Source organism: Ranitomeya variabilis, chromosome 1, assembly GCF_051348905.1.
Source record: "Ranitomeya variabilis isolate aRanVar5 chromosome 1, aRanVar5.hap1, whole genome shotgun sequence".
Lineage (NCBI taxonomy): Eukaryota > Metazoa > Chordata > Amphibia > Anura > Dendrobatidae > Ranitomeya > Ranitomeya variabilis.
The window spans coordinates 42,241,697-42,266,013 of record NC_135232.1 but is presented as its reverse complement, the minus strand read 5'-3'; the positions used below and the strand labels follow the sequence as shown (position 1 = coordinate 42,266,013).

Here is a 24,317-nt window from a genome sequence, read left to right as displayed (position 1 = left end):
CCTCCCACACGCTATTACAGATCCAGAGTGTCCTACAATGGCCCCCCCAACAGAGTGTAATGGTTCCAGTGTCACCTATCACATAGTATAATAGTCCCACAGTGGCCCCCACCCACATGGTATAATGGCCAACACAGTGTGTTCTCCCCAAAGTGTGTCATGCCCCTAGTTCTAGTATGATGCCCCCCAAATCCATTATGATGCCCTCACAGTGTATTATGGCCCTGCACACATTAGGAGACACACGATACTCCACACTGTGCCCCCCAGCAATGCATGATGCCCACACAGTGTAGGATGTCCTCACAGTGCCCCCCCACCCCCCACTTACATACATGAGGATATAAGCCTACAACCTGCAGTAACCACCGATCAACCAACCGCTGCACGATCAGCTCTATCCTCACCTACTGTATTCTCACCCATCCCTTGTAGATTGTGAGCCCTCGCGGGCAGGGTCCTCACTCCTCCTGTACCAGTTATGACTTGTATTGTTCAAGATTATTGTACTTGTTTTTATTATGTATACCCCTCCTCACTTGTAAAGCGCCATGGAATAAATGGCGCTATAACAATAAATAATAATAATAATAATAATAATAATAATACACACAATATTCCCCACAGTGACCACCCTTACACTGCATGATGACTGCACTTATACACTTGTAATTATGGACAGCCCCTTTAATGACCGTTATTTCCTCTCACATCATATATTATTGTGATGCCACTACTAAAGATGGCGTCTGTCCCCTCATGTCTGACGTAGTATTCCAGCGACCATACCCCAACCAATAGCTGCGTATCTTTTAGAACTTCCGGATTTTTTTTTTTCAACAAAACTTTATTTCTTACTTAGCTAACAGTCTGGCCGGAAGTATGAGCATGTGACTGCGGATCCATCTGCTGGTGTTTGCGACGTCAGTCGTAAAGCGGGGTAACCGATCTCCATAGAAACAGTCAGCTGGTGTATTGGGAAAGTGGGGGGGTCTCTGAGGTGCAGCCGGAGGTGAGAGCTCCGTATTTAGGGGCGAGGAGGGCAGCAGGTGAGTGAATGTGCCGGGCACCTCATCCTCTAGTACCGTATTACATGTAGTATGTGCGGCCGAGCCTCTGCACGCCGATATACCAAGGATATCGCTTATGTCATATTACTGCATCTATCTCAGATCTGCGCAGAACTACAACTCCCAGCATCCCAATGTAACCATTTTCTGGCATGTTGTGCTGGAACTTGTAGTTCTACAGCAATAAAAAAAGCATTATTTGTGTGACAGATCTGTTGCAGTTTTCCAGCTCTCTGCTTGCTGTCAGTGAATAGGGACATTATTGTTTCCATTCGAGCTGCCCTACGATATCACAGACAAGCGCTCGCTGCCATTGGCCGAGCGGTAAGCGTTGGGGGGTCGTATCCGCCGTAGGGTGACGTCCGCGTCTATGGGGGGCGTTCTCCCCTCTCATCGCTTGCTTGGGGATACTATGACTGTTTGGGATTGTGTAGATTGGGAGAGATCTCCTCCGATCAGGGACAGATGTGCTGACGATGTTGTACAGCGCCACCGAATATGCTGGTGATATATTTGTTTATAATATGTAAAAATGTAGACATTCCTCAGCCTAGGGTTTGTTACAGTGTATCAGTGCCGATCACACGTCCGTCCGTGTGGGTTTTGCTTCCGTTCTTTTGTTTTTTTGCAGAATTTATTTCATAAACTTTGTCTGTTCTTCGGTCGTCCGTCGGGTGCATGATGTCTCCTGCCGGGTTTATCTGGATTTTGAGAGAACGCCCTTTTTTTTTAAGTAGTTAGGATGTAATCATAGTAATGCGGTGAGTTTTTATTTGTTTGTTTATGCAAAAACAGTCCCAAAAAACAAACAAACAAAAAACTTCCCATACACACACACACACACACACACACACACACACACACACACACACACACACACACACACACACACACAAAAATGTTTATGCACAAAACTAGCGTATATTGAATTTTTCAGAGGATGAAACATTTAATTTAGCTCAAAACAAGCCCCCACTACCGACAAACCAAGTGACGCCGTGATAACTTGTAGTCTTGGAGCCGTCGGTGGTAATAGTGTACTCCGAGTATGTGCACAGGGTGCATTTTATAGGCCAAGTTTTCTAAGAGGAAGATTGTTCGGGAGATGCCGGCATTTTTTTTTTTTCACTGCCAAAATGTAATTTTTTTCATAACTTTTCCATTTTTTTTATGCTTTGCTCATATAGCTCTATCATATTCCGTAACGTTGTACAGACATTATTATCACTGTCCCCATTGGGGCTCACAATCTATATTCCCTATCAGTGTGCCTTTGGGGTGTGGGAGGAAACACAAGGAGAACATACAAACTCCTTGCAGATGTGGTCCCTGGTGGGACTTGAATTCAGGACCCAGAACTGCAAAGCAACAGTGTTAACCACTGAGCCACCGTACAGTGTTAACCACTGAGCCACCGTACAGTGTTAACCACTGAGCACTGTACAGTGTTAACCACTGAGCACCGTACAGTGTTAACCACTGAGCCACCGTACAGTGTTAACCACTGAGCCACTGTACAGTGTTAACCACTGAGCCACCGTACAGTGCTAACCACTGAGCCACAGTACCGTGTTAACCACTGAGCTACCATGCAGTACTAACCACTGAGCCACTGTTCCTTTGCAGCGCTAGGTTCAAATCCCACCAGGTACAAGATCTGTGAGGAGCTTGCATGTTCTCCCTGTGTTAGGTGGGTTTCCTCCGGGTTCGCCCGTTTCCTCCCACCTTCCAAATCCATACTGCTAGAGAATGTAGGTTATGAGCCCAGTGGGGACAGAGATGGCCCCTTGGACTTGTATAGAACGACTTCAAAGCAGAAACCTTGTGGAGAATGTTCAGGTCCCTTCTTTTAGCCGCTTTGCGCCTACATAAGTGTGACGCTTCCTACGCAGCATTAATGCACATCATCAAAAACGTATAGAATAAAGGGCTTTTCCAGTTTTGCAAAACCCCTGTCCCCCGCTGTAGTTTGATATATATAAAAAAAGGAAACAAACAAAACAACAAACTGTCTTTTACTCCCCCGTCCCTTGGTCCAGCGCTGAGCCTTCTCCACTGCTTCCAGTGTCTATTATTGTCTGCAGCGCTGACGACATCTTGGCAGCACTGCAGCCTGTCGGTGAGCTCAGTTATTGACTGCAGCACCCTTGACATGACGTCAGCGCATCAGACAATAACAGACAGCGGGATCGGGGACGGACCAGGGCAGGGTGAGTAAGACCAGGTTTGTTTTCACCCCCCACTTGTGATACTCTGGACATCTTTGTCCTTCCTTCGTTTTCATCTGCAAATAATACTTCCTTCCTCCACCACACGCCTGTCTCCAGTACACTTCTACAGAGTCTCCTGTGCTTGGTTACAAGGATCCTTCTCCAAAACATTGGGGCAGCCTTATTCTTAATAGCGTTGGATAATAAGGAGGCCATATTGGCCGTAGACAAGACAGAAAGGAATACTCTGCATGGCTCCTTGATACGTTAATGTTACACTTACAGGACAAACAATTAAACAGCAGCCCGTCAGATGAAACATCAATTGCACGTAAACCCGGTTTCGCCTCTGCAGGCTTTATCAAGGGTCCATGAAGATGAGATGGACTGGGGAGTGAAAATAAAGACTGTTGCTGCTGAAGATAGACTATGGTTAGCTACTAAAATAAATTGCGTTTACTGCAGTTTTTCATGCATTTTTACATGTGCAAAACAAGCTAAAATATCAGCATCATGCTTTTTCTGTCCTTCAAGTAATTTGAGGCCCATTTTCCTCTTCAAATGAATTGGAAGCTTGTTGCATATAGATTTGAAGCCTTTTTAATGTGGATTTTGACCAAAAATTTGTAAGAAAACCCACATCAGAAACTCCTGTATCAATATTGCCTTATAGCCAGAGCAGGAAAGGTTGCACGCAGAATTTTTGGAGCGTCACGAGTTGCTGCTCAGGATTTCTCGAGACTGGATGTAATTGTAGCAGATCTTCAGCTGGGGATGTATTGGGGTTGTGCAGGTTTTCAGTTTTAAGATGTCAACGAGAATGATCCAAAGCAGAGATTGTACAAATTGGGTCGAATTGGTCTTTGAAGGACGCGTTGATTTAAATGGTTTGTAAGCAAATATATTGGAGGGGTCGAGATTATGCTGCAAATTTACCAGTCATGGGGGGAAAAGCTGACCCTAAGGACGCACTTTTCCTTTGAGTACCATCCCTGGTCAGTGCAGTCCAGGCTGAGCTGTTATGGAGGAATGCTCCGGTGCACTCGGCGTCTGCTTTTGTTTTTACTATAATATTGCTGGCGGTTGTGTTTGAGTGTTTTGGTTTGTGATAAGCGCAGATCTCCAGCGTTCGCACTCTGCTTACAATCCACTCCTCAGTGAACTGATGACTTCCGCTGCTGATAATGAGACGCACACACACATGAATGGCCATAATGCAAAACTGCAGAGGAGACACTGCCCGCAGAAAACTGTCACGTGTGTCACTGTAAGGGGTTGTCTCCAGCTTTATGTCCTTAATATTTGATTGGTGCATACAGAGAAAAGATTCTCCAAATTTCTCGTTTCCGTCGCTCACCGAGTGTTTGCTGTCAAGGAATGAGAACAATCTTGTTTCCATTCAGAGACCGCAATCCCGACATCACTGACGCTGATTTCTTATTCAGCTGTTTCTTCTTTGCAGAGATTTGTTTGTTGTTGTGTTTTTTTTTTTTACAGGTTTAATAACAATCAGAAATAATCCCAATAATAAAATCCAAAGTGGTGCCCAGACTACTAAAGAAGCCACAAAAATGGGCATCACAGTGGTCACCACAAGGGTTAAACGACTTTGGGCCATTGATCTTACATGGCTGTTGGACAGATAGGGATGTCCCGCATCAAGCGCAGGATTCTACAATCTGGCCCAAATGGTTTCTGGGCTTCAGAGCTGGCATCAAAGTGGGCAGACATTCAGTTGTCATAGATTTCAATGAGTAATCGGTGTTTTTAAAGGGTTAAATGACTTTGGACCACTAACCTCACACCACCATTACACAGATGGGGACTCTTCACATCTAAGGCGGGTCACTCCAACCTGGCCCAAAATAGATTTTGGTCATCAAAGTGGGCAGACCGCCAATTTTTCATAAATGTCACTAAGGAGCTGGTGTATTTAAAGGGTTAAATTACTTTGGGCCACTGATGTAACCGTGCCCAGACATTGATAGTGATCAGTTCATGGCATTAACCTGGCATCAAAGTGGGCATGCGACCATTGTTAATTGAAATCAATGTTTTATAAGGTTATTCCCAAAATATTAAGGTTTCTTCTATTTATAGAAGAGGGGCTAACCTCATTATCGCTGGGGGTCCCACGACGACATTAATGTCCAATTCTTTGTCTGATATTCCAGTGAGCGGAATCTCCGGTGGCGTTTGTGACACTGCAGGACCGCGACTCTCACCATGAATAAGAACAATAATATTTATACCCTTCCATCTGTCCTTGTCCACACATGATGCGTTCTCTCTCAAGATTTTGTGCCAATTTCATTTATTTTTTCTAGATGATTTTTAGATGTATTTATGTCCGTTCACCGCATTGTATTTTATTATGGTGATTATTTCTGATTGTTATTAAACCTGTGGAAAAAAAAAAAAAAAAAAAGAACATTTTGTAATAAGAAACCAACTTCATTCCCGAAAGGAATTTGGCCTAAGGCGATGTTCACTCGTTATGTTTTTGCTGCAATTTTTTTTTTTATGCTAATTTTAAGCTGCGTTTCACAGTACCAGCAAAGTGGATGAGATTTCAGAAGTATCATGCGCACACAGTGCTTTTATTTTCCTGACTGATTTGGAAAACTGGTGCGGTGCCTTTTTTGCAAACTGCAGCGGGTCACTTCTTTTCAGTGTTTTTCAGTGTATTTGCAGCATTTTTTCACCCATAGGAAACATTGGGTAAGTGCAAAAGCGCAGGAATCAGATTCTGCTCCATTTTTGTTAAGTTAAATTGGCCTTTTTTTGGGCCACTAAAGCAATAAAAAGTACTGTGAAATGCAGCTTAACCCCTTTACCCCCAAGGGTGGTTTGCACGTTAATGACCGGGCCAATTTTTACAATTCTGACCACTGTCCCTTCATGAGGTTATAACTCTGGAACGCTTCAATGGATCCCGGTGATTCTGACATTGTTTTCTCGTGACATATTGTACTTCATGATAGTGGTAAAATATCTTTGATATTACCTGCGTTTATTTGTGAAAAAAACAGAAATTTGGCAAACATTTTGAAAGTTACGCAATTTTCCAACTTTGAATTTTTATGCCCTTAAATCACAGAGATATGTCACACAAAATACTTAATATGTAACATTTCCCACATGTCTACTTTACATCAGCACAATTTTGGAACCAATTTTTTTTTTTTTGTTAGGGAGTTATAAGGGTTAAAATCTGACCAGTAATTTCTCATTTTTACAACACCATCTTTTATTTTTTAGGGACCACATCTCATTTGAAGTCATTTTGAGGGGACTATATGATAGAAAATAACCAAGTGTGACACCATTCTAAAAACTGCACCCCTCAAGGTGCTCAAAACCACATTCAAGAAGTTTACTAACCCTTCAGGTGTTTCACAGGAATTTTTTCAATATTTAAATAAAAATGAACATTTAACTTTTTTTCACAAAAATTTTACTTCAGCTCCAATTTGTTTTATTTTACCAAGGGTAACAGGAGAAAATGAACCCCAAAAGTTGTTGTACAATTTGTCCTGAGTACGCCAATACCCCACATGTGGGGGTAAACCACTGTTTGGGTGCATGGCAGAGCTCGGAAGGGAAGGAGCGCCGTTTGACTTTTCAATGCAAAATTGACTGGAATTGAGATGAGACGCATGTTGCTTTTAGAGAGCCCCTGATGTGCCTAAACATTAAAACCCCCCACAAGTGACACCATTTTGGAAAGTAGACCCCCTCTAACCTTTTCAAGTGAACTTTAATGTGACCTTCTCTTAACTTTTGGACAGAGAAGTGGAGTTCATAGTAAAACCTCCGACTCCTCAATTTCTCTAACTCTCTCAACTCCCCTTCACTGGTCACTACTGAGCATGTGCAGAAAGTGCAGCACAGATTAATCTCAATGAAAAGCTGAGATCCTTATATCAGGAACAGAGCAGACATTTATAGGACATTTCATAACATTCCAAAATTACTATGAAACCATTTACAGCACATCCCGCACTGAACTACTGAACCCAATTTATTATATAATTTATTATATATTTTAGGGGTCTATTTATTTCCGACTCCACCGACATGAACTCCGACTCCACAGCCCTTCTTTTGGATGCATCGGTCCAAATGTTCAATGTTTCAGTGCTTTTTGCACAATTTGCTGTTTTCTAACAAGGAATTTAATGGCAAAATTCACAACAGGCGTCCGATCCATGAATCGGTTCAATTAGAATTGGTATCAAACGGTCGTCATCATGAGACCAAGACAACACCTTGGTTATGTTTACACGGTGTGGTTTTTTTTTTTTTTTTTTTAATGCAAATTTTAAGCTGCGTTTTTTTTACACCACCAGCAAAATTTATGAGATTTCTGAAATCTCATGCACACACATTTGTTTTTTTTTCCCCTGACTGATTTAGAAAACGGCTGCGTTTTTGCAAACTGTAGCATGTCGCTTCTTTCAGTGTTTTTGCAGCATTTTTCATCCATTCAAAGCAATTTGTAAGTGCAAAAACACAGCAAAAATCTCAGGTATCAGGTTTGATGCATTTTTGGTGCACATAAACCTCAGGAAGTTGCATCATGATTTTTTGGAGGTCACTAAACTTTATCAGCATGCAGAAGAGGCAGCAAAAAAAACGCAGCAAAACCTGCTTTTTTGTGAGAAGGTTTTGCCTGCAGAAAATGTAACAAAAATGCAAAATGTGAACAGGACCTCACCATTGTGAGACTTGAATCAAGATGTTCTTAGATGGAAGTGGCCACAGAGCATAGAGTTTCACAGAGTCATTGGCAGGCTGCAGCAGAGATACAGAGAGACTGGAAGAGTCGCAGAAAGGCAGAGGAGTGGACGTCCTTGGCCCAAGCTGATGACCGCTTCATTGTGAACAATGTCCTTCGGAAGCGGATGATGAATGCGACATAACTCCAGGCACATGTAAGGGAGGTGAGAGGCGCCTAAGTGTCACATCAGACCATACAAAACTATTTACATCAGCGTGGTCTACGTGCTAGACGACCTACAAGGGTACCTGAGTACACCATCATGGGCCATAGAGCATCAACGCTGGACGAGGGACCAGTGGGCCTCAATGCTATTCACTGATGAAACTCAAATCACGCTGAGCAGAAATGATGGCCACCAACGATGTTGGAGACGTCAAGTAGAGCGCCATGCATCAGCCACTGTTGTCACCAGACGAGCCATTGGTGGTGGTGGTGGCGGCGTTGGTGTGGATAGATGTCTAGTCATTCAGAACCAGCTGAATAGTGAGTGCAGCTCTGGGGTATAATGCAGGATGTAACTCAGGATCAGTACAGGATCAGTAATGTATGTACACAGTGACTGCACCAGCAGAATAGTGAGTGCAGCTCTGGAGTATAATACAGGATGTAACTCAGGATCAGTAATGTAATGTATGTACACAGTGACTGCACCAGCAGAATAGTGAGTGCAGCTCTGGGGTATAATACAGGATGTAACTCAGGATCAGTAATGTAATGTATGTACACAGTGACTGCACCAGCAGAATAGTGAGTGCAGCTCTGGGGTATAATACAGGATGTAACTCAGGATCAGTAATGTAATGTATGTACACAGTGACTGCACCAGCAGAATAGTGAGTGCAGCTCTGGAGTATAATACAAGATGTAACTCAGGATCAGTACAGGATCAGTAATGTAATGTATGTACACAGTGACTGCACCAGCAGAATAGTGAGTGCAGCTCTGGGGTATAATACAGGGTGTAACTCAGGATCAGTAATGTAATGTATGTACACAGTGACTGCACCAGCAGAATAGTGAGTGCAGCTCTGGAGTATAATACAGGGTGTAACTCAGGATCAGTAATGTATGTACACAGTGACTGCACCAGCAGAATAGTGAGTGCAGCTCTGGGGAATAATACAGGATGTAACTCAGGATCAGTAATGTAATGTATGTACACAGTGACTGCACCAGCAGAATAGTGAGTGCAGCTCTGGGGTATAACACAGGATGTAACTCAGGATCAGTATTGTAATGTATGTACACAGTGACTGCACCAGCAGAATAGTGAGTGCAGCTCTGGAGTATAATACAGGATGTAACTCAGGATCAGTAATGTAATGTGCAGTGACTTGAAAAATTGTTCCTATCCTGTAAACGTTTCCACATTTTTAAAAGTTAAACCCACAAACGTACAGTGGAATGTAAAAGTTTGGGCACCCCTGGTCAAAATTACTGTTATTATAAACAGTTAAACAAGTTGAAGATCAAATGATCTCTAAAAGGCCTAAAGTAAAAGATGACACATTTCCTCTAACCTTGTGTCAAAAATCAGTATCTATTGGTTCTTCTAAGCAGCTGCCTAGCACTCAGAAAATCGTGGAGGACCACAAATCAGGAGAAGGGTATAAGAAGATAGCAAAGTGTTTTCAAGTTGTTCTTGCGATTAAGAAATAGCAGTTACCAGGAACAGTGGAGGTCAAGATAAGGTCTGGAAGACCAAGCAAAGCTTCAGTGAGCGCTGCTCATAGGATTGCTAGAGAGGCAAATTAGAACTCCTGCTTGACTGCAAAAGACCTTCAGAAAGCTTTTCCAGACTCTGGAGTTGTGGTACATTGTTCTACTGTTCAGAGACACTTGTACAAATATGGCCTTCATGGAAGAGTCATCAGAAGAAAACCTCTCCTGCATTTTCACCATAAAATTCAGCATCAGAAGTATGCAAACGAACATCTAAACAAGCCTGATGCATTTTGGAAACAAGTCCTGTGGACTGATGAGGTTAAAATAGAACTCTTCAGCCACAACGATCAAAGATGTGTGGAGAAAAAAGGGGACACAATTTCAGGAAAAGAACATCTCGCCAACCATTAAGCATGGGGGTTGATCAATCATGCTTTGGGGTTATGTTGCAGCCAATGGCACATGAAAGATGTCACTGGTAGAGAGTGGAGTGGGTTCAATAAATGTTTCACAAATTCTTGATGCAAACATAACACCATCTGTAAAAAAGCTGAAGTAGAAAAGAGGATGGCTTCTACAAATGGATAATGATCCTAAACACATGCTAAAATCCACAATAGACGACCTTAAAAGGTCCAAGCTGAAGGTTTTACAATGGCCCTCACAGTCCCTAATTTGAACATCATTGAACATCTGTTGCTAGACCTTCAAAATAGCAGAGGATGCAAGATGATTCGGGAATCTCACAGAACTGGAAACAAAATTGAAAATCCCTCAAACAATAACGGAAAGACTCATGTCTATCTTCAAAAAGTGTTTATAAGCTGTGATACATTCAGAATGGGGTGCTATTAGGTACTAATCATGCAGGGTGCCCAAACTTTTGCAATGGCCCACGTAGCTTTTTTTGTAATTTTTAAACTGTAAAAGATAATAATTATATATACTAGATGGAGGCCGGATGCTATGGCATCGGGAGGGCGGTAATGTCAGGATGGGGGCAGGCTTAGCAATGTTGAGAATCTCTCCCCCCATGTGCTCACCCACCTATCCACTCTATCTTTCCCCATGTGCTGACTTCTCCTGTCTGTGGTTTCTTCTTTGACCTGTCTACCCCATGTGCTATATGCATTGTTTTTGTCCCAGCGATGCTGTTGCTCTTCAAGAGTCTCATTTGCTCTTTGTTGTTGTCTTTGACGTTGTGCCTTTGCTGCTTTCCTTTCATTGGCGTACTTTTTTTAGGAAGAGCCATGTTGGCATTGATATTTGCTTCTTAAAGGGGTTTTCCCACGAAGGAAAGTATTGTCTTTTGCTTCCTCCCCTGCCCAGGAGATGTGGTATGCTCCGTACACGGTCAGACACAGCCAATTTTTTAAATTAACTTTCGGTCGTTGTATAGTGTGTGTGTCTGTCTGTGTGTGGTGCATACGGCATATACAGTGTGTGTGTGTGCATACAGCGTATACAGTGTGGTGTGTGCGGCATATACAGTGTGTGTGTGGTGTGTGCGGCATATACAGTGTGTGTTGTGCGACGGTGTTCTGCTGGTGGTACCGCGCAAGAGGCTGGTACCACCTGCAGTTTCCATATTGAGACACCCATCACTTGGGTGTCCCAATATGGCGGTCGGTGAACTTCCACCGCTTGGAATTCTGGGATACGGACACATCTGGATGGAGCATGCCATTGTAACTGTATTTTCTTGGTATATTATGTGATCCCAACACAAAGTAGCAAGTATTTGTGAAATAAAAGAATTGATACTTGAGACTCCACAACTTTATCCCTGACCTGTCTGGTGTGTTCCTTGGTTTTCATGATGCTGTTTGATCCATAAACCTCTGAGGCCTTCGAAGAACAGCTGTAGTTTTACTGAGAATAAGTTACACATAGGTGGACTCAATGTACTAATTATATGACTTCTAGATTGCAATTAGTCACTCTGGATTTTATTTAGGAGTGTCAGACTTTTAGGGGTGTTCAGATTTTTATTATTAAAAATTGTAGAAAACTATGTATGATTTAATTTCCTTAAGGTTACGTTCCCGCGGTCAGTAAAAGCTGCGAGTTGGACGCTACATTCATCCGCAGCGTCCAGTTGTTACAGCATAGTGGATGGGATTTCAAGACATCCCATGTCCACTATGCGTGCACCGCGGATCACCTGCGGAGATGGACATGCGGCTCGTCTCTTCAGACCGCAGAATGTCTATGTTCTGGAGACACGAGCCTCTGCAAGATAAATCTCACCCGTACAATGTATTGGATGTGGTTATTCCGCACGGTTCAGTGATCACATGCGGAATCGCCTGCGTTCAAAAGCCGGCAGCACTTTGGATGCAGCGGACACGTGCTGCGTCCAAAGCGCTACCAATTACTGACCGTGTGCACATACCCTTACACTTCACGAATACTTGCTACCTCTTCCCCAGTAGTCACAGCTGGACCCCACCTTTTCCATCCCCCAGCATAGTCACCTGTCCTTTTCCATTAGTAATCACAGGAAGTAACATCCACAGGTGATTTCTCTGGTGGGTGTCACTGCAGGACCCTCCTACTCCAGCCACCTTACTTGTCTGATTTTTGCCTGTGCCGGCCAGCTAGTCTGTTTGGGGTCCTCCTGACTCTTCTCCGACAGATGATACCACGAGAGAGGGATCCAGGAGCGGCAATGTCAGAGCTAAGCGCTCTGGTGTATGGAAAGTCGGGAGTGATCAGACAAGCGACGGCGATCTGATGTGTATGGGGGAGACTACGACCTCCCCCCAATATCGACATGTCAGGTGATGATCTTCCCAATTTCTCCCATATGAAGCCAGATTCACACATCTGTGTCCGAGTGTAGACCGCCATGCACGGAGCGGCCACAGGAACACATAATTATTGAGGTTTCATTCTCCCTTCTTTCTTTTTTTGATAGGTCGTAAAGATGACAGGGAACAGTCTCGTCCTTCCCATTGTGCTATGGGGTCGTAAAGCCCCCACACATTGTATATCCACGGTGCTGGTGATGGATGACATGGCCACGGTTATCACAGGGTGCCACGACGGACAGATCTGCCTATGGGATCTATCACCGGAGCTGGAAGTGAGTATAAATATCTGACCAGATCTGGGCTGGAGCTGCAGTACCAGACACGTACTCCTGCACGGATGGGGCTCTGTTCCCAGGAAAGTATTGTAGGGACCGTAGTGCCTGCACTTGTGATCATCATCATGGATCCTAGGGTCAGACTTCACAGGTTTAAAAGGGTTGTCCGCTACTGGATCACCCCTGTTTAATCAATTCGGGAGCCTAATTAAAGCAGTGTATAGTCATCTCCTGTACGGTGCCGAAACTCGTAGCGTCACCTCCGGGCTGCAGCCATTAAGCGGCTTCTCGTCAGGCACGGCTAAGTTTACGAGCCTGAAAAGGTTTGCTGACGGCCATATTGGTTGTCACCCAGGGTTCGAGGGACGTCCTATTTTTACCAGTCCACTTTGATTAGTCCCTTTATGTGATGTTTTTATCACAGGTCTGACACGACTGATATTGCCTCTTTTTAACAAAATATTTTTATTTTCTTCCATTTTTAGATCAACCCTCGTGCTCTGCTCTTTGGTCACACAGCGTCCATCACCTGTCTATCTAAAGCCTGTGCGTCTACGGACAGGCAGTACATAGTGAGCGCCTCGGAGAGTGGGTAAGTCTTCAATCCCCGCACACAGACCCCTTTCATAGGCAAAAATAGGAACGCCCAGTTGTCAAATTATTCATACACTAGATGGTAGCCCGATTCTAACGCATCGGGTATTCTAGAATATGTATGTAGTTTATTTATGAAGATTTTAGAATAATACATTGAATATACAGGATTCGACCAGACTGTGCCTGTCGCTGATTGTTCGCGGCCGGCCATGTAGTATATAGCACAGCCCACGTAGTATATAGCACAGCCTACGTAGTATATAGCACAGCCCACGTAGTGTATTGCACAGCCCACGTAGTGTATTGCACAGCCCACGTAGTGTATTGCACAGCCCACGCAGTGTATTGCACAGCCCACGCAGTGTATTGCACAGCCCACGTAGTGTATTGCACAGCCCACGCAGTGTATTGCACAGCCCACGCAGTGTATTGCACAGCCCACGCAGTGTATTGCACAGCCCACGCAGTGTATTGCACAGCCCACGCAGTGTATTGCACAGCCCACGCAGTGTATTGCACAGCCCACGTAGTGTATTGCACAGCCCACGTAGTGTATTGCACAGCCCACGCAGTGTATTGCACAGCCCACGCAGTGTATTGCACAGCCCACGCAGTGTATTGCACAGCCCACGCAGTGTATTGCACAGCCCACGCAGTGTATTGCACAGCCCACGCAGTGTATTGCACAGCCCACGTAGTGTATTGCACAGCCCACGTAGTGTATTGCACAGCCCACGTAGTGTATTGCACAGCCCACGTAGTGTATTGCACAGCCCACGTAGTGTATTGCACAGCCCACGTAGTGTATTGCACAGCCCACGTAGTGTATTGCACAGCCCACGTAGTGTATTGCACAGCCCACGTAGTGTATTGCACAGCCCACGTAGTGTATTGCACAGCCCACGCAGTGTATTGCACAGCCCACGCAGTGTATTGCACAGCCCACGCAGTGTATTGCACAGCCCACGCAGTGTATTGCACAGCCCACGCAGTGTATTGCACAGCCCACGCAGTGTATTGCACAGCCCACGCAGTGTATTGCACAGCCCACGCAGTGTATTGCACAGCCCACGCAGTGTATTGCACAGCCCACGCAGTGTATTGCACAGCCCACGCAGTGTATTGCACAGCCCACGTAGTGTATTGCACAGCCCACGTAGTGTATTGCACAGCCCACGTAGTGTATTGCACAGCCCACGTAGTGTATTGCACAGCCCACGTAGTGTATTGCACAGCCCACGTAGTGTATTGCACAGCCCACGTAGTGTATTGCACAGCCCACGTAGTGTATTGCACAGCCCACGCAGTGTATTGCACAGCCCACGCAGTGTATTGCACAGCCCACGCAGTGTATTGCACAGCCCACGCAGTGTATTGCACAGCCCACGCAGTGTATTGCACAGCCCACGCAGTGTATTGCACAGCCCACGCAGTGTATTGCACAGCCCACGCAGTGTATTGCACAGCCCACGCAGTGTATTGCACAGCCCACGCAGTGTATTGCACAGCCCACGCAGTGTATTGCACAGCCCACGCAGTGTATTGCACAGCCCACGCAGTGTATTGCACAGCCCACGTAGTGTATTGCACAGCCCACGTAGTGTATTGCACAGCCCACGTAGTGTATTGCACAGCCCACGTAGTGTATTGCACAGCCCACGTAGTGTATTGCACAGCCCACGTAGTGTATTGCACAGCCCACGTAGTGTATTGCACAGCCCACGTAGTGTATTGCACAGCCCACGTAGTGTATTGCACAGCCCACGCAGTGTATTGCACAGCCCACGCAGTGTATTGCACAGCCCACGCAGTGTATTGCACAGCCCACGCAGTGTATTGCACAGCCCACGCAGTGTATTGCACAGCCCACGCAGTGTATTGCACAGCCCACGCAGTGTATTGCACAGCCCACGCAGTGTATTGCACAGCCCACGCAGTGTATTGCACAGCCCACGCAGTGTATTGCACAGCCCACGCAGTGTATTGCACAGCCCACGCAGTGTATTGCACAGCCCACGCAGTGTATTGCACAGCCCACGCAGTGTATTGCACAGCCCACGCAGTGTATTGCACAGCCCACGTAGTGTATTGCACAGCCCACGTAGTGTATTGCACAGCCCACGTAGTGTATTGCACAGCCCACGTAGTGTATTGCACAGCCCACGTAGTGTATTGCACAGCCCACGTAGTGTATTGCACAGCCCACGTAGTGTATTGCACAGCCCACGTAGTGTATTGCACAGCCCACGTAGTGTATTGCACAGCCCACGTAGTGTATTGCACAGCCCACGTAGTGTATTGCACAGCCCACGTAGTGTATTGCACAGCCCACGTATTATATAGCACAGCCCATGTAGTATATAGCAATGTGGGCATCATATCCTTGTAAAAAAAAAAAAAAAAAAAGAATTAAAGTAAAAAAGTTATATACTCACCTTCCGTTGGCCCCCGGATCCAAGCGAAGCGGTTACTGACGCTCCTCGCGCGCTCCGGTCCCAAGAGTGCATTGCGGTCTCGCGAGATTATGACGTAGCGGTCTCGCGAGACTGCTACGTCATCATCTCGCGAGACCGCAATGCATGGAGCGGTCACCGGAGCGGGGAAGGCCGGTTCTGGATCCGAGGGGCCGACGGACAGTGAGTATATAACGATTTTTAATTTTTTAAAATTATTTTTAACATTAGATCTTTTAACTATTGATGCCGCATAGGCAGCATCAATAGTACAAAGTTGGTCACACAGGGTTAATAGCAGCGGTAACGGAGTGCATTACACTGCAGCATAACGCAGTCTGTTACCGCTGCCATTAACCCTGTGTGAGCGGTGACTGGAGGGGAGTACGGAGCGGGCACTGACTGCGGGGAGGAAGGAGCGACCATTTTGCCGCCGGATTGTGCCCGTCGCTGATTGGTCGTGGCCGTTTTGCCGCAACCAATCAGCGACTTGGATTTCAATGACCGACAGAGGCCGCGACCAATGAATATCCGTGACAGACAGAAGGACAGACAGACAGACGGAAGTGACCCTTAGACAATTATATAGTAGATTTACAGGAAGAGTAACGGCAGGGCTGATTCAATGTCAAATCCTAGGAAAAGGATGTCCCATAGTATTTAATAAAACAAGAGGGGGCCTCAGCCCATCGCTCGCAGACCCCACAGCTATCTGCCAGCTTGGCGCATTCGCCCCGGATACAGCAGACAACCGCAAGCACAGCGAAGTGGAGGAAGATCCATGAAAAGGCTGCAGTATAGCGGAGCTGTGACTTCCTCCTCCTCCTCTTCCTTGCTGGTGCCATTGTCATACCCCATCATCAGGCGCCATCTTGTACTGCAAAGCCGTTCCTTGGCGACCTGCTTACAACTGCATGCTCCTCTGTGTGAGCGTGCGTAATGCACACATGGGTCCCCATTGCTACCCTAAACCTGCCTTCTCCCACGTCCTTCATCAGCGGGCAGGTCAGAAGAGCGGGACTTACACGATTGTCGGAGGCGAGTGGTGCGTCACGTCTATACGTCTATACCTGCTGCGTCATGTGCGTGATCAGCAGGTATTGTAGGTATTTATTCGGCCAGGTGCACGACTCCCACCAATGGGGTATTCATCCCAGCACCTACCCTAGACCCTAGAGGCGCTAACGTCAGGGGGGCTTCCGACTTCTTTTCGTAGTGGGTCACCCGGCTTCTATGGTTTCTTTGTGTAGATTGTGGCTCGTGACCATTTCCCAAGTGTAATGTGGCCCTAAAAGGTAAAAGAAAGTTTGGGAATCCGTGCACTATGGGGTAACGTGGAGCCGCCAGACCATAGGATAAGTGTAGCAGCGAGCATCGCCGCCTTGTGTGTAAACTCTCACCAATTTTGTCTGTTTTCTTCTGACAGCGAAATGTGTCTCTGGGATGTAAACGACGGAAGATGTGTAGAATTTACGAAATTGGCGTGCACTCACACCGGAATACAGGTTGGTGGATTCTTTCCCATCATTGACTTACTGCTAATAAAGTAACGCACACAAATGGAAATTCTTCATGTCTTTAATGCTTTCCCGACTTTGCACGTACTGGTAGGTCCAATATCGGGTCCTTCCTGAGTCCGCCCCATAACCCGGCAGCTGCTGACAATATCCTTTAAATATTGCAATACTGTGGAATTGCAGCGTTTAGATTAAGTAATCAGTCGAACACAGGTTCAAGTCCCCTAAGGGGGACTAAATAAAATAAATAAAAAATAAATAAAAAAAATTGCCCACCTTCCCCCAGTAAAAATAGGTTTTCTTTTTTTCTATATTTGTTATCGCTGCATCCATAATATTCCAATCTATTAAAATATAAAAATGAATCCGCATGGTAAAGAGAGAAGAAAAATAAAAGTGCCAGAGTTTCGGTCTTTCGGTTGCCACAGCGCCAACTAAAATCTCGATATTAAGCCATTCATGAAACCATCATCTTTCCGCACTAAAAAAAAAAAACAAACAAACCAAGCCCTCGCACATCTCCATTGACGTAAAAGTGTAAATATTTCTGGGCTTTGTAAATGGCGATAGAAAACAGAAATATATATATATATATATATATATATAATTATTATATTTTTTTTTTTCACAGATTTCTGAATTTATTTTATTCACTACTTATAATAGTAATAAAAATAACACAAGTTTGGCATCTCTGTAATCGTACTGACCTGAAAAATCATATTGTCAGGTCATTTTAAACGCCCAATGAACTCTGTCACAACACCCCAAAAACAGTGGCTCAACTGCTTTATATTATTTATTTGTTTATTTATTTTTTGGGGGTCGACTTTACTTCACTTGGATTTTTTTTTTTCCTTTTTTTACAACACATTATGTGATCATTTCAAGCAAAACACTCAGACTGATAAAGGCCGAGCACTGAAGAGATCCATTAAAATAAATTTTACTGGTTTATATTGAACAAGTTTAAAAAAACATAAAAAAAAAAAGTTTTGATAAAGGTCCAACAGGGGGCGCTAGTGTGTCCACATTAAATCAATTACCATCATGCATTAAATACCTGGAAGGGATTTGTAATGTTTCCGGTATAATGCCACCCTACTGAGGACTTAATAGACAGATGTCCTAGACTTAAAGATTTAGAGTAATCACTCCGAGAAGGATCAGATACGTGGGCAATGTGATACTTGTGCTGGACAATGACGTACCAACCACTGGTTCAGGAGAGATTTGATTTATATTTAAAGGGAAGGTGCCATCAAAAAATTTTTTTTTACAGCGATTGAAAAAAATTGTAAAGAATTAATGTTTAAATTTTCTTAAAAAATATTATCATTTGTTTATAATTTAGTAAAATATGAAAAATAATTTTAAAAGGTTTGGCATTTCCACTTTTAAACACTAGGGGGAGCAGCTAATGAAATTTGACAATAACCTAGTGTACAACTATCTCACATTACTGCCCTGCAGTAATTATGGGCGCAGTCTGCTGACATGGGTGTGATGTCTCTTCTCCTCTCCTCCTGGGTGTTTGCTAAGGGATAAGAGAGAATAATATTCATGAACCCAGTGAGCAGCCATTTTGTTGGTGACTTCAGAGTTATACTGACAAGTAGACAGTCACCGAGGATGGCAGGCAGCAAGGATTCTGGGAGATATGTGGTGGAGGGAGCAGGGTGACAGCAGTACAGAGTATTTCAGGAGAGCAGTGTGCTGGTCTATGGGGGGGCACCATGTTCGGTGCGTTGACCAGCCAGGGATTGTACATAGAGCGCTGTCTTTTATACACATGGATGGACCGTCTTCTTGTCTGCTCCACCGAAATCCAGGAAACATTTCTGTGGATTGATGGCCTGTTCTGATCCAGACTTTGCGTGCAAAGACCCCATTCCCCTCCTCAGCTCCTGTCCTGGAGTGAAAGCAAGGCGACAGGAGCAGTCAGGGGGCGTGGCCAGATCACAGCAGGGAGCAGTTCAATGTAAAGTATAGGGTCGGATGCCGACCGCTGAGTCCTATGCCCAGGGCTGCCATATTTTCAGAGTATAAGTGTCGTGCAGCTACACTTACACTCCTGCAAAGCAAAATGGCGGCCCCCAGTGGCTGAAAAAATAATTAATAATAAAAAAAATGTTAAAGTTAAAAAATTTAAATTTTGTATTAAAAATAATTGTTTATGTAAACAATCATTTTTAATACAAAAAATAAAATGCGGCACCTTCCCTTTAAGTTAATGCTACTGAGTTCTAATCCCTATGGAGTCTAAGTATATGAAGTAAAATAAATGTCAGATGAAATTACCGCACAGTCATGTTCCCACATATGATCCCCGTCTTGGTAGGAAACTATATACTGCTAGAGATACCTGAGTGAAGGTCCAGAGAACAATGGTCCATACATCCGTACCCTCACCCTGACGCACGTTTAGCCGCCAGCTTATTCCAAAAGAAGCTGATGGTGCAACGCATGTCGGGGTGAGGGTATGCACGTGTGGGCCATTGTTCTCTGGACCTTTACTCAGATATCCCTATACTTTCACTAGCTATTAAACCTGTTCTATGCCCAGGTGGCGAGCATTTATATTGGTATATGGTCTCCATCCTGGTATGTGCTGCTTCCATCCTGCGCCCTAATCTTGTCATGTGCTGCTACCATCTTGCGCCCCCATCCTGTTATATGCTGCTCCCATCCTGCACCCACATCCTGTCATGTGCAGCCCCCATCCTGCGCCCTCATCCTGTTTTGTGCGCCTCCATCTTGTCATGTGCTACTCTCTTCCTCTTCCCTCATCCTGTCATGTGCTCCCATCCTGCCCCCAATCCTGTCATGTGGTGCTCCCATCCTGCGCCCCTATTCTTTCATGTGCTGCTCCCATCCTGCACCCAATGTTGTCATGTGCTGTGCCCCCATCCTGTCATGTACTCCTCCCATCCTGCGCCCCCATTCTGTCATGTGCTGCTTCCATCCTGCAACCCCATGTTGTCTTGTGCTGCTTCCATCCTGCTCCCCCATTCTGTCTTGTGCTGCTCCCATCCTGCGCCCCCATTCTGTCATGTACTGCTCCCATCCTGCGCCCCCATGTTGTCATGTGCTGCTCCCATTTTGCGCCCCCATTCTGTCATGTGCTGCTCCCATCCTGCGCCCCCATTCTGTCATGTGCTACTCCCATCCTGCGTCCCATTCACTGGCCCGGATGCATAACTTACAAAATGGCGCCTGAAGTGCGCTATACACATGCGCCATTTCCAATGGAGGATTCGTGTCCCGGCCTCCGGCTTGAAGAGACTCTGCGGCAATACCTCATAGGTAAGTTGTTGTGCCGCATATCGCGGTATGCGCAAACTGCGATCTTCTCGACCGCAATCCTCATCCCTGAATGCGTAACTCTGTGGGGTCCAGACTGCGCAGGCACGTTGCGCTTGCGCAGTCTATAAAGGCTTCAGACAGAGTGATGCTCCCAGCGTTATATTATAGACTAGCTATTGAACCCGTTCTACGCCCGGGTGGCGAGCATTTATATTGGAATATGGTCTCCATCCTGGTATGTGCTGCTCCCATCCTGTCATATGCTGCTCCATCCTGCGCCCCCATTCTGTCATGTGCTGCTCCACCGTGTCATGTGCTGCTCCATCCTGTGCCCCCATCCTGTCATGTGCTGCTCCACCGTGTCATGTGCTGCTCCATCCTGCATCCCCATCCTGTCATGTGCTACTCCACCGTGTCATGTGCTGCTCCATCCTGTCATGTGCTGCTCCACCGTGTCATGTGCTGCTCCATCCTGCGCCCCCATCCTGTCATGTGCCACTCCACCGTGTCATGTGCTGCTCCATCCTCATCCCCATCCTGTCATGTGCTCCCATCCTGCGCCCCCATCCTATCACGTGCTGCTCCATCCTGCGCCCCCATCAGTGCGGGCGGCTGTGCTGAGTGCGGGCGGCTGTGCTGAGTGCGGGCGGCTGTGCTGAGTGCGGGCGGCTGTGCTGAGTGCGGGCGGCTGTGCTGAGTGCGGGCGGCTGTGCTGAGTGCGGGCGGCTGTGCTGAGTGCGGGCGGCTGTGCTGAGTGCGGGCGGCTGTGCTGAGTGCGGGCGGCTGTGCTGAGTGCGGGCGGCTGTGCTGAGTGCGGGCGGCTGTGCTGAGTGCGGGCGGCTGTGCTGAGTGCGGGCGGCTGTGCTGAGTGCGGGCGGCTGTGCTGAGTGCGGGCGGCTGTGCTGAGTGCGGGCGGCTGTGCTGAGTGCGGGCGGCTGTGCTGAGTGCGGGCGGCTGTGCTGAGTGCGGGCGGCTGTGCTGAGTGCGGGCGGCTGTGCTGAGTGCGGGCGGCTGTGCTGAGTGCGGGCGGCTGTGCTGAGTGCGGGCGGCTGTATGTGGCTGTGCTGAGTGCGGGCGGCTGTATGTGACGTGGCTGTGCTGGGTGCGGGCGGCTGTGCTGGGTGCGGCAGCTGTGCTGGGTGCAGCGGCTGTGCTGGGTGCAGCGGCTGTGCGTGGCTGTGGGCGGCTGTGCGTGGCTGTGCTGGGTGCGGCGGCTGTGCGTGGCTGTGGGCGGCTGTGCTGGCTGTGCTGGGTGCGGCGGCTGTCCGTGGCTGTGGGCGGCTGTGCGTGGCTGTGCTGGGTGCGGAGGCTGTGCGTGGCTGTGGCGGCTGTGCGTGGCTGTGGCGGCTGTGCGTGGCTGTGCTGGGTGCGGCGGCTGTGCTGGGTGCGGCGGATGTGCTGGGTGCGGCGGCTGTGCTGGGTGCGGCGGCTGTGGGTGGCTGTGCTGGGTGCAGCGGCTGTGCTGGGTGCGGCGGCTGTGCGTGGCTGTGGGCGGCTGTGCGTGGCTGTGGGCGGCTGTGCTGGGTGCGGCGGCTGTGCTGGGTGCGGCGGCTGTCCGTGGCTGTGGGCGGCTGTGCGTGGCTGTGGGCGGCTGTGGGAGGCTGTGCTGGGTGCGGCGGCTGTGCATGGCTGTGCTGGGTGCGGCGGATGTGCTGGGTGCGGCGGCTGTGGGTGGCTGTGCTGGGTGCGGCGGCTGTGCGTGGCTGTGCTGGGTGCGGCGGCTGTGGTCGGCTGTGCTGGGTGCGGCGGCTGTGCGTGGCTGTGGGCGGCTGTGCTGGGTGCGGCGGCTGTGCGTGGCTGTGGTCGGCTGTGCTGGGTGCGGCGGCTGTGCGTGGCTGTGGGCGGCTGTGCGTGGCTGTGGTCGGCTGTGCTGGGTGCGGCGGCTGTGCGTGGCTGTGCGTGGCTGTGGGCGGCTGTGCTGGGTGCGGCGGCTGTGCGTGGCTGTGGTCGGCTGTGCTGGGTGCGGCGGCTGTGCGTGGCTGTGGGCGGCTGTGCTGGGTGCGGCGGCTGTGTGTGGCTGTGGGCGGCTGTGCTGGGTGCGGCGGCTGTGCTGGGTGCGGCGGCTGTCCGTGGCTGTGGGCGGCTGTGCGTGGCTGTGGGAGGCTGTGCTGGGTGCGGCGGCTGTGCGTGGCTGTAGGCGGCTGTGCGTGGCTGTGGCGGCTGTGCGTGGCTGTGCTGGGTGCGGCGGATGTGCTGGGTGCGGCGGCTGTGCTGGGTGCGGCGGCTGTGCGTGGCTGTGCTGGGTGCGGCGGCTGTGGTCGGCTGTGCTGGGTGCGGCGGCTGTGCGTGGCTATGGGTGGCTGTGGGCGGCTGTGCTGGGTGCGGCGGCTGTGCGTGGCTGTGGTCGGCTGTGCTGGGTGCGGCGGCTGTGGGTGGCTGTGCTGGGTGCGGCGGCTGTGCGTGGCTGTGCTGGGTGCGGCGGCTGTGGTCGGCTGTGCTGGGTGCGGCGGCTGTGCGTGGCTATGGGTGGCTGTGGGCGGCTGTGCTGGGTGCGGCGGCTGTGCGTGGCTGTGGTCGGCTGTGCTGGGTGCGGCGGCTGTGCGTGGCTGTGGGCGGCTGTGCGTCGCTGTGGGCGGCTGTGCTGGGTGCGGCGGCTGTGCGTGGCTGTGGTCGGCTGTGCTGGGTGCGGCGGCTGTGCGTGGCTGTGGGCGGCTGTGCTGGGTGCGGCGGCTGTGTGTGGCTGTGGACGGCTGTGCTGGGTGCGGCGGCTGTGCGTGGCTGTGGTCGGCTGTGCGTGGCTGTGGTCGGCTGTGCGTGGCTGTGGGCGGCTGTGCGTGGCTGTGGGCGGCTGTGCGTGGCTGTGGGCGGCTGTGCGTGGCTGTGGGCGGCTGTGCTGGGTGCGGCGGCTGTGCGTGGCTATGGGTGGCTGTGCGTGGCTGTGGGCGGCTGTGCTGGGTGCGGCGGCTGTGCGTGGCTGTGGGCGCCTGTGCGTGGCTGTGGGCGCCTGTGCGTGGCTATGGTCGGCTGTGCTGGGTGCGGCGGCTGTGCGTTGCTGTGGGCGGCTGTGCTGGGTGCGGCCATTTTCTTGGTCCTGCTCCCGGAGTCGGCGCCTGCGCAGTCCGCGCTTTCCGGCGCCATTTTCTTGAAGACACTGCAATGTGTCTTCAAGAAAATGGCGCCGGAAAGCGCGGACTGCGCAGGCGCCGATTCCGGGAGCAGGGGGACAGTCACGGCCCGGAAGCGCGTCGGTGGAACGGGTCAGGTAAGTATACTCACCCTCCGCCTACTGGCTCGTCCCTGCTTGTCCGGTGGAGATCGCGGTGTGCGTTCAGCGCTTACGCATACCGCGATCTCCTGGGAGCGTCGCTCTGTGCGGTCCAGACTGCGCCGGCGCTTGCGCTTGCGCAGTCTATAGAGGCTTCGGACAGAGTGACGCTCCCAGCGTTATATTATAGACTAGCTATTGAACCCGTTCTACGCCCGGGTGGCGAGCATTTATATTGGAATATGGTCTCCATCCTGGTATGTGCTGCTCCTATCCTGTCATATGCTGCTCCATCCTGCGCCCCCATCCTGTCATGTGCTGCTCCACCGTGTCATGTGCTGCTCCATCCTGCGCCCCCATCCTGTCATGTGCTGCTCCACCGTGTCATGTGCTGCTCCATCCTGCATCCCCATCCTG

General features: G+C 48.6%; 1 protein-coding gene across 6 annotated transcripts in view; it reads left to right on the top strand.

Moving 5' to 3' along the window:
- Positions 1–913: 913 nt before the first annotated feature.
- Positions 914–24,317, top strand: part of WDR7 (WD repeat domain 7) — a 383,582-nt gene continuing 360,178 nt past the window's right edge. For all 6 annotated transcript variants that reach the window (XM_077282600.1, XM_077282585.1, XM_077282579.1 and 3 more), the window contains exons 1-4: positions 914–1,049; positions 12,652–12,819; positions 13,308–13,414; positions 17,299–17,377. In XM_077282600.1, coding sequence (XP_077138715.1) covers positions 12,661–12,819; positions 13,308–13,414; positions 17,299–17,377 — 345 coding nt within the window. In that variant the 5' untranslated portion in view covers positions 914–1,049; positions 12,652–12,660. The remainder of the gene's footprint in view (positions 1,050–12,651; positions 12,820–13,307; positions 13,415–17,298; positions 17,378–24,317) is intronic.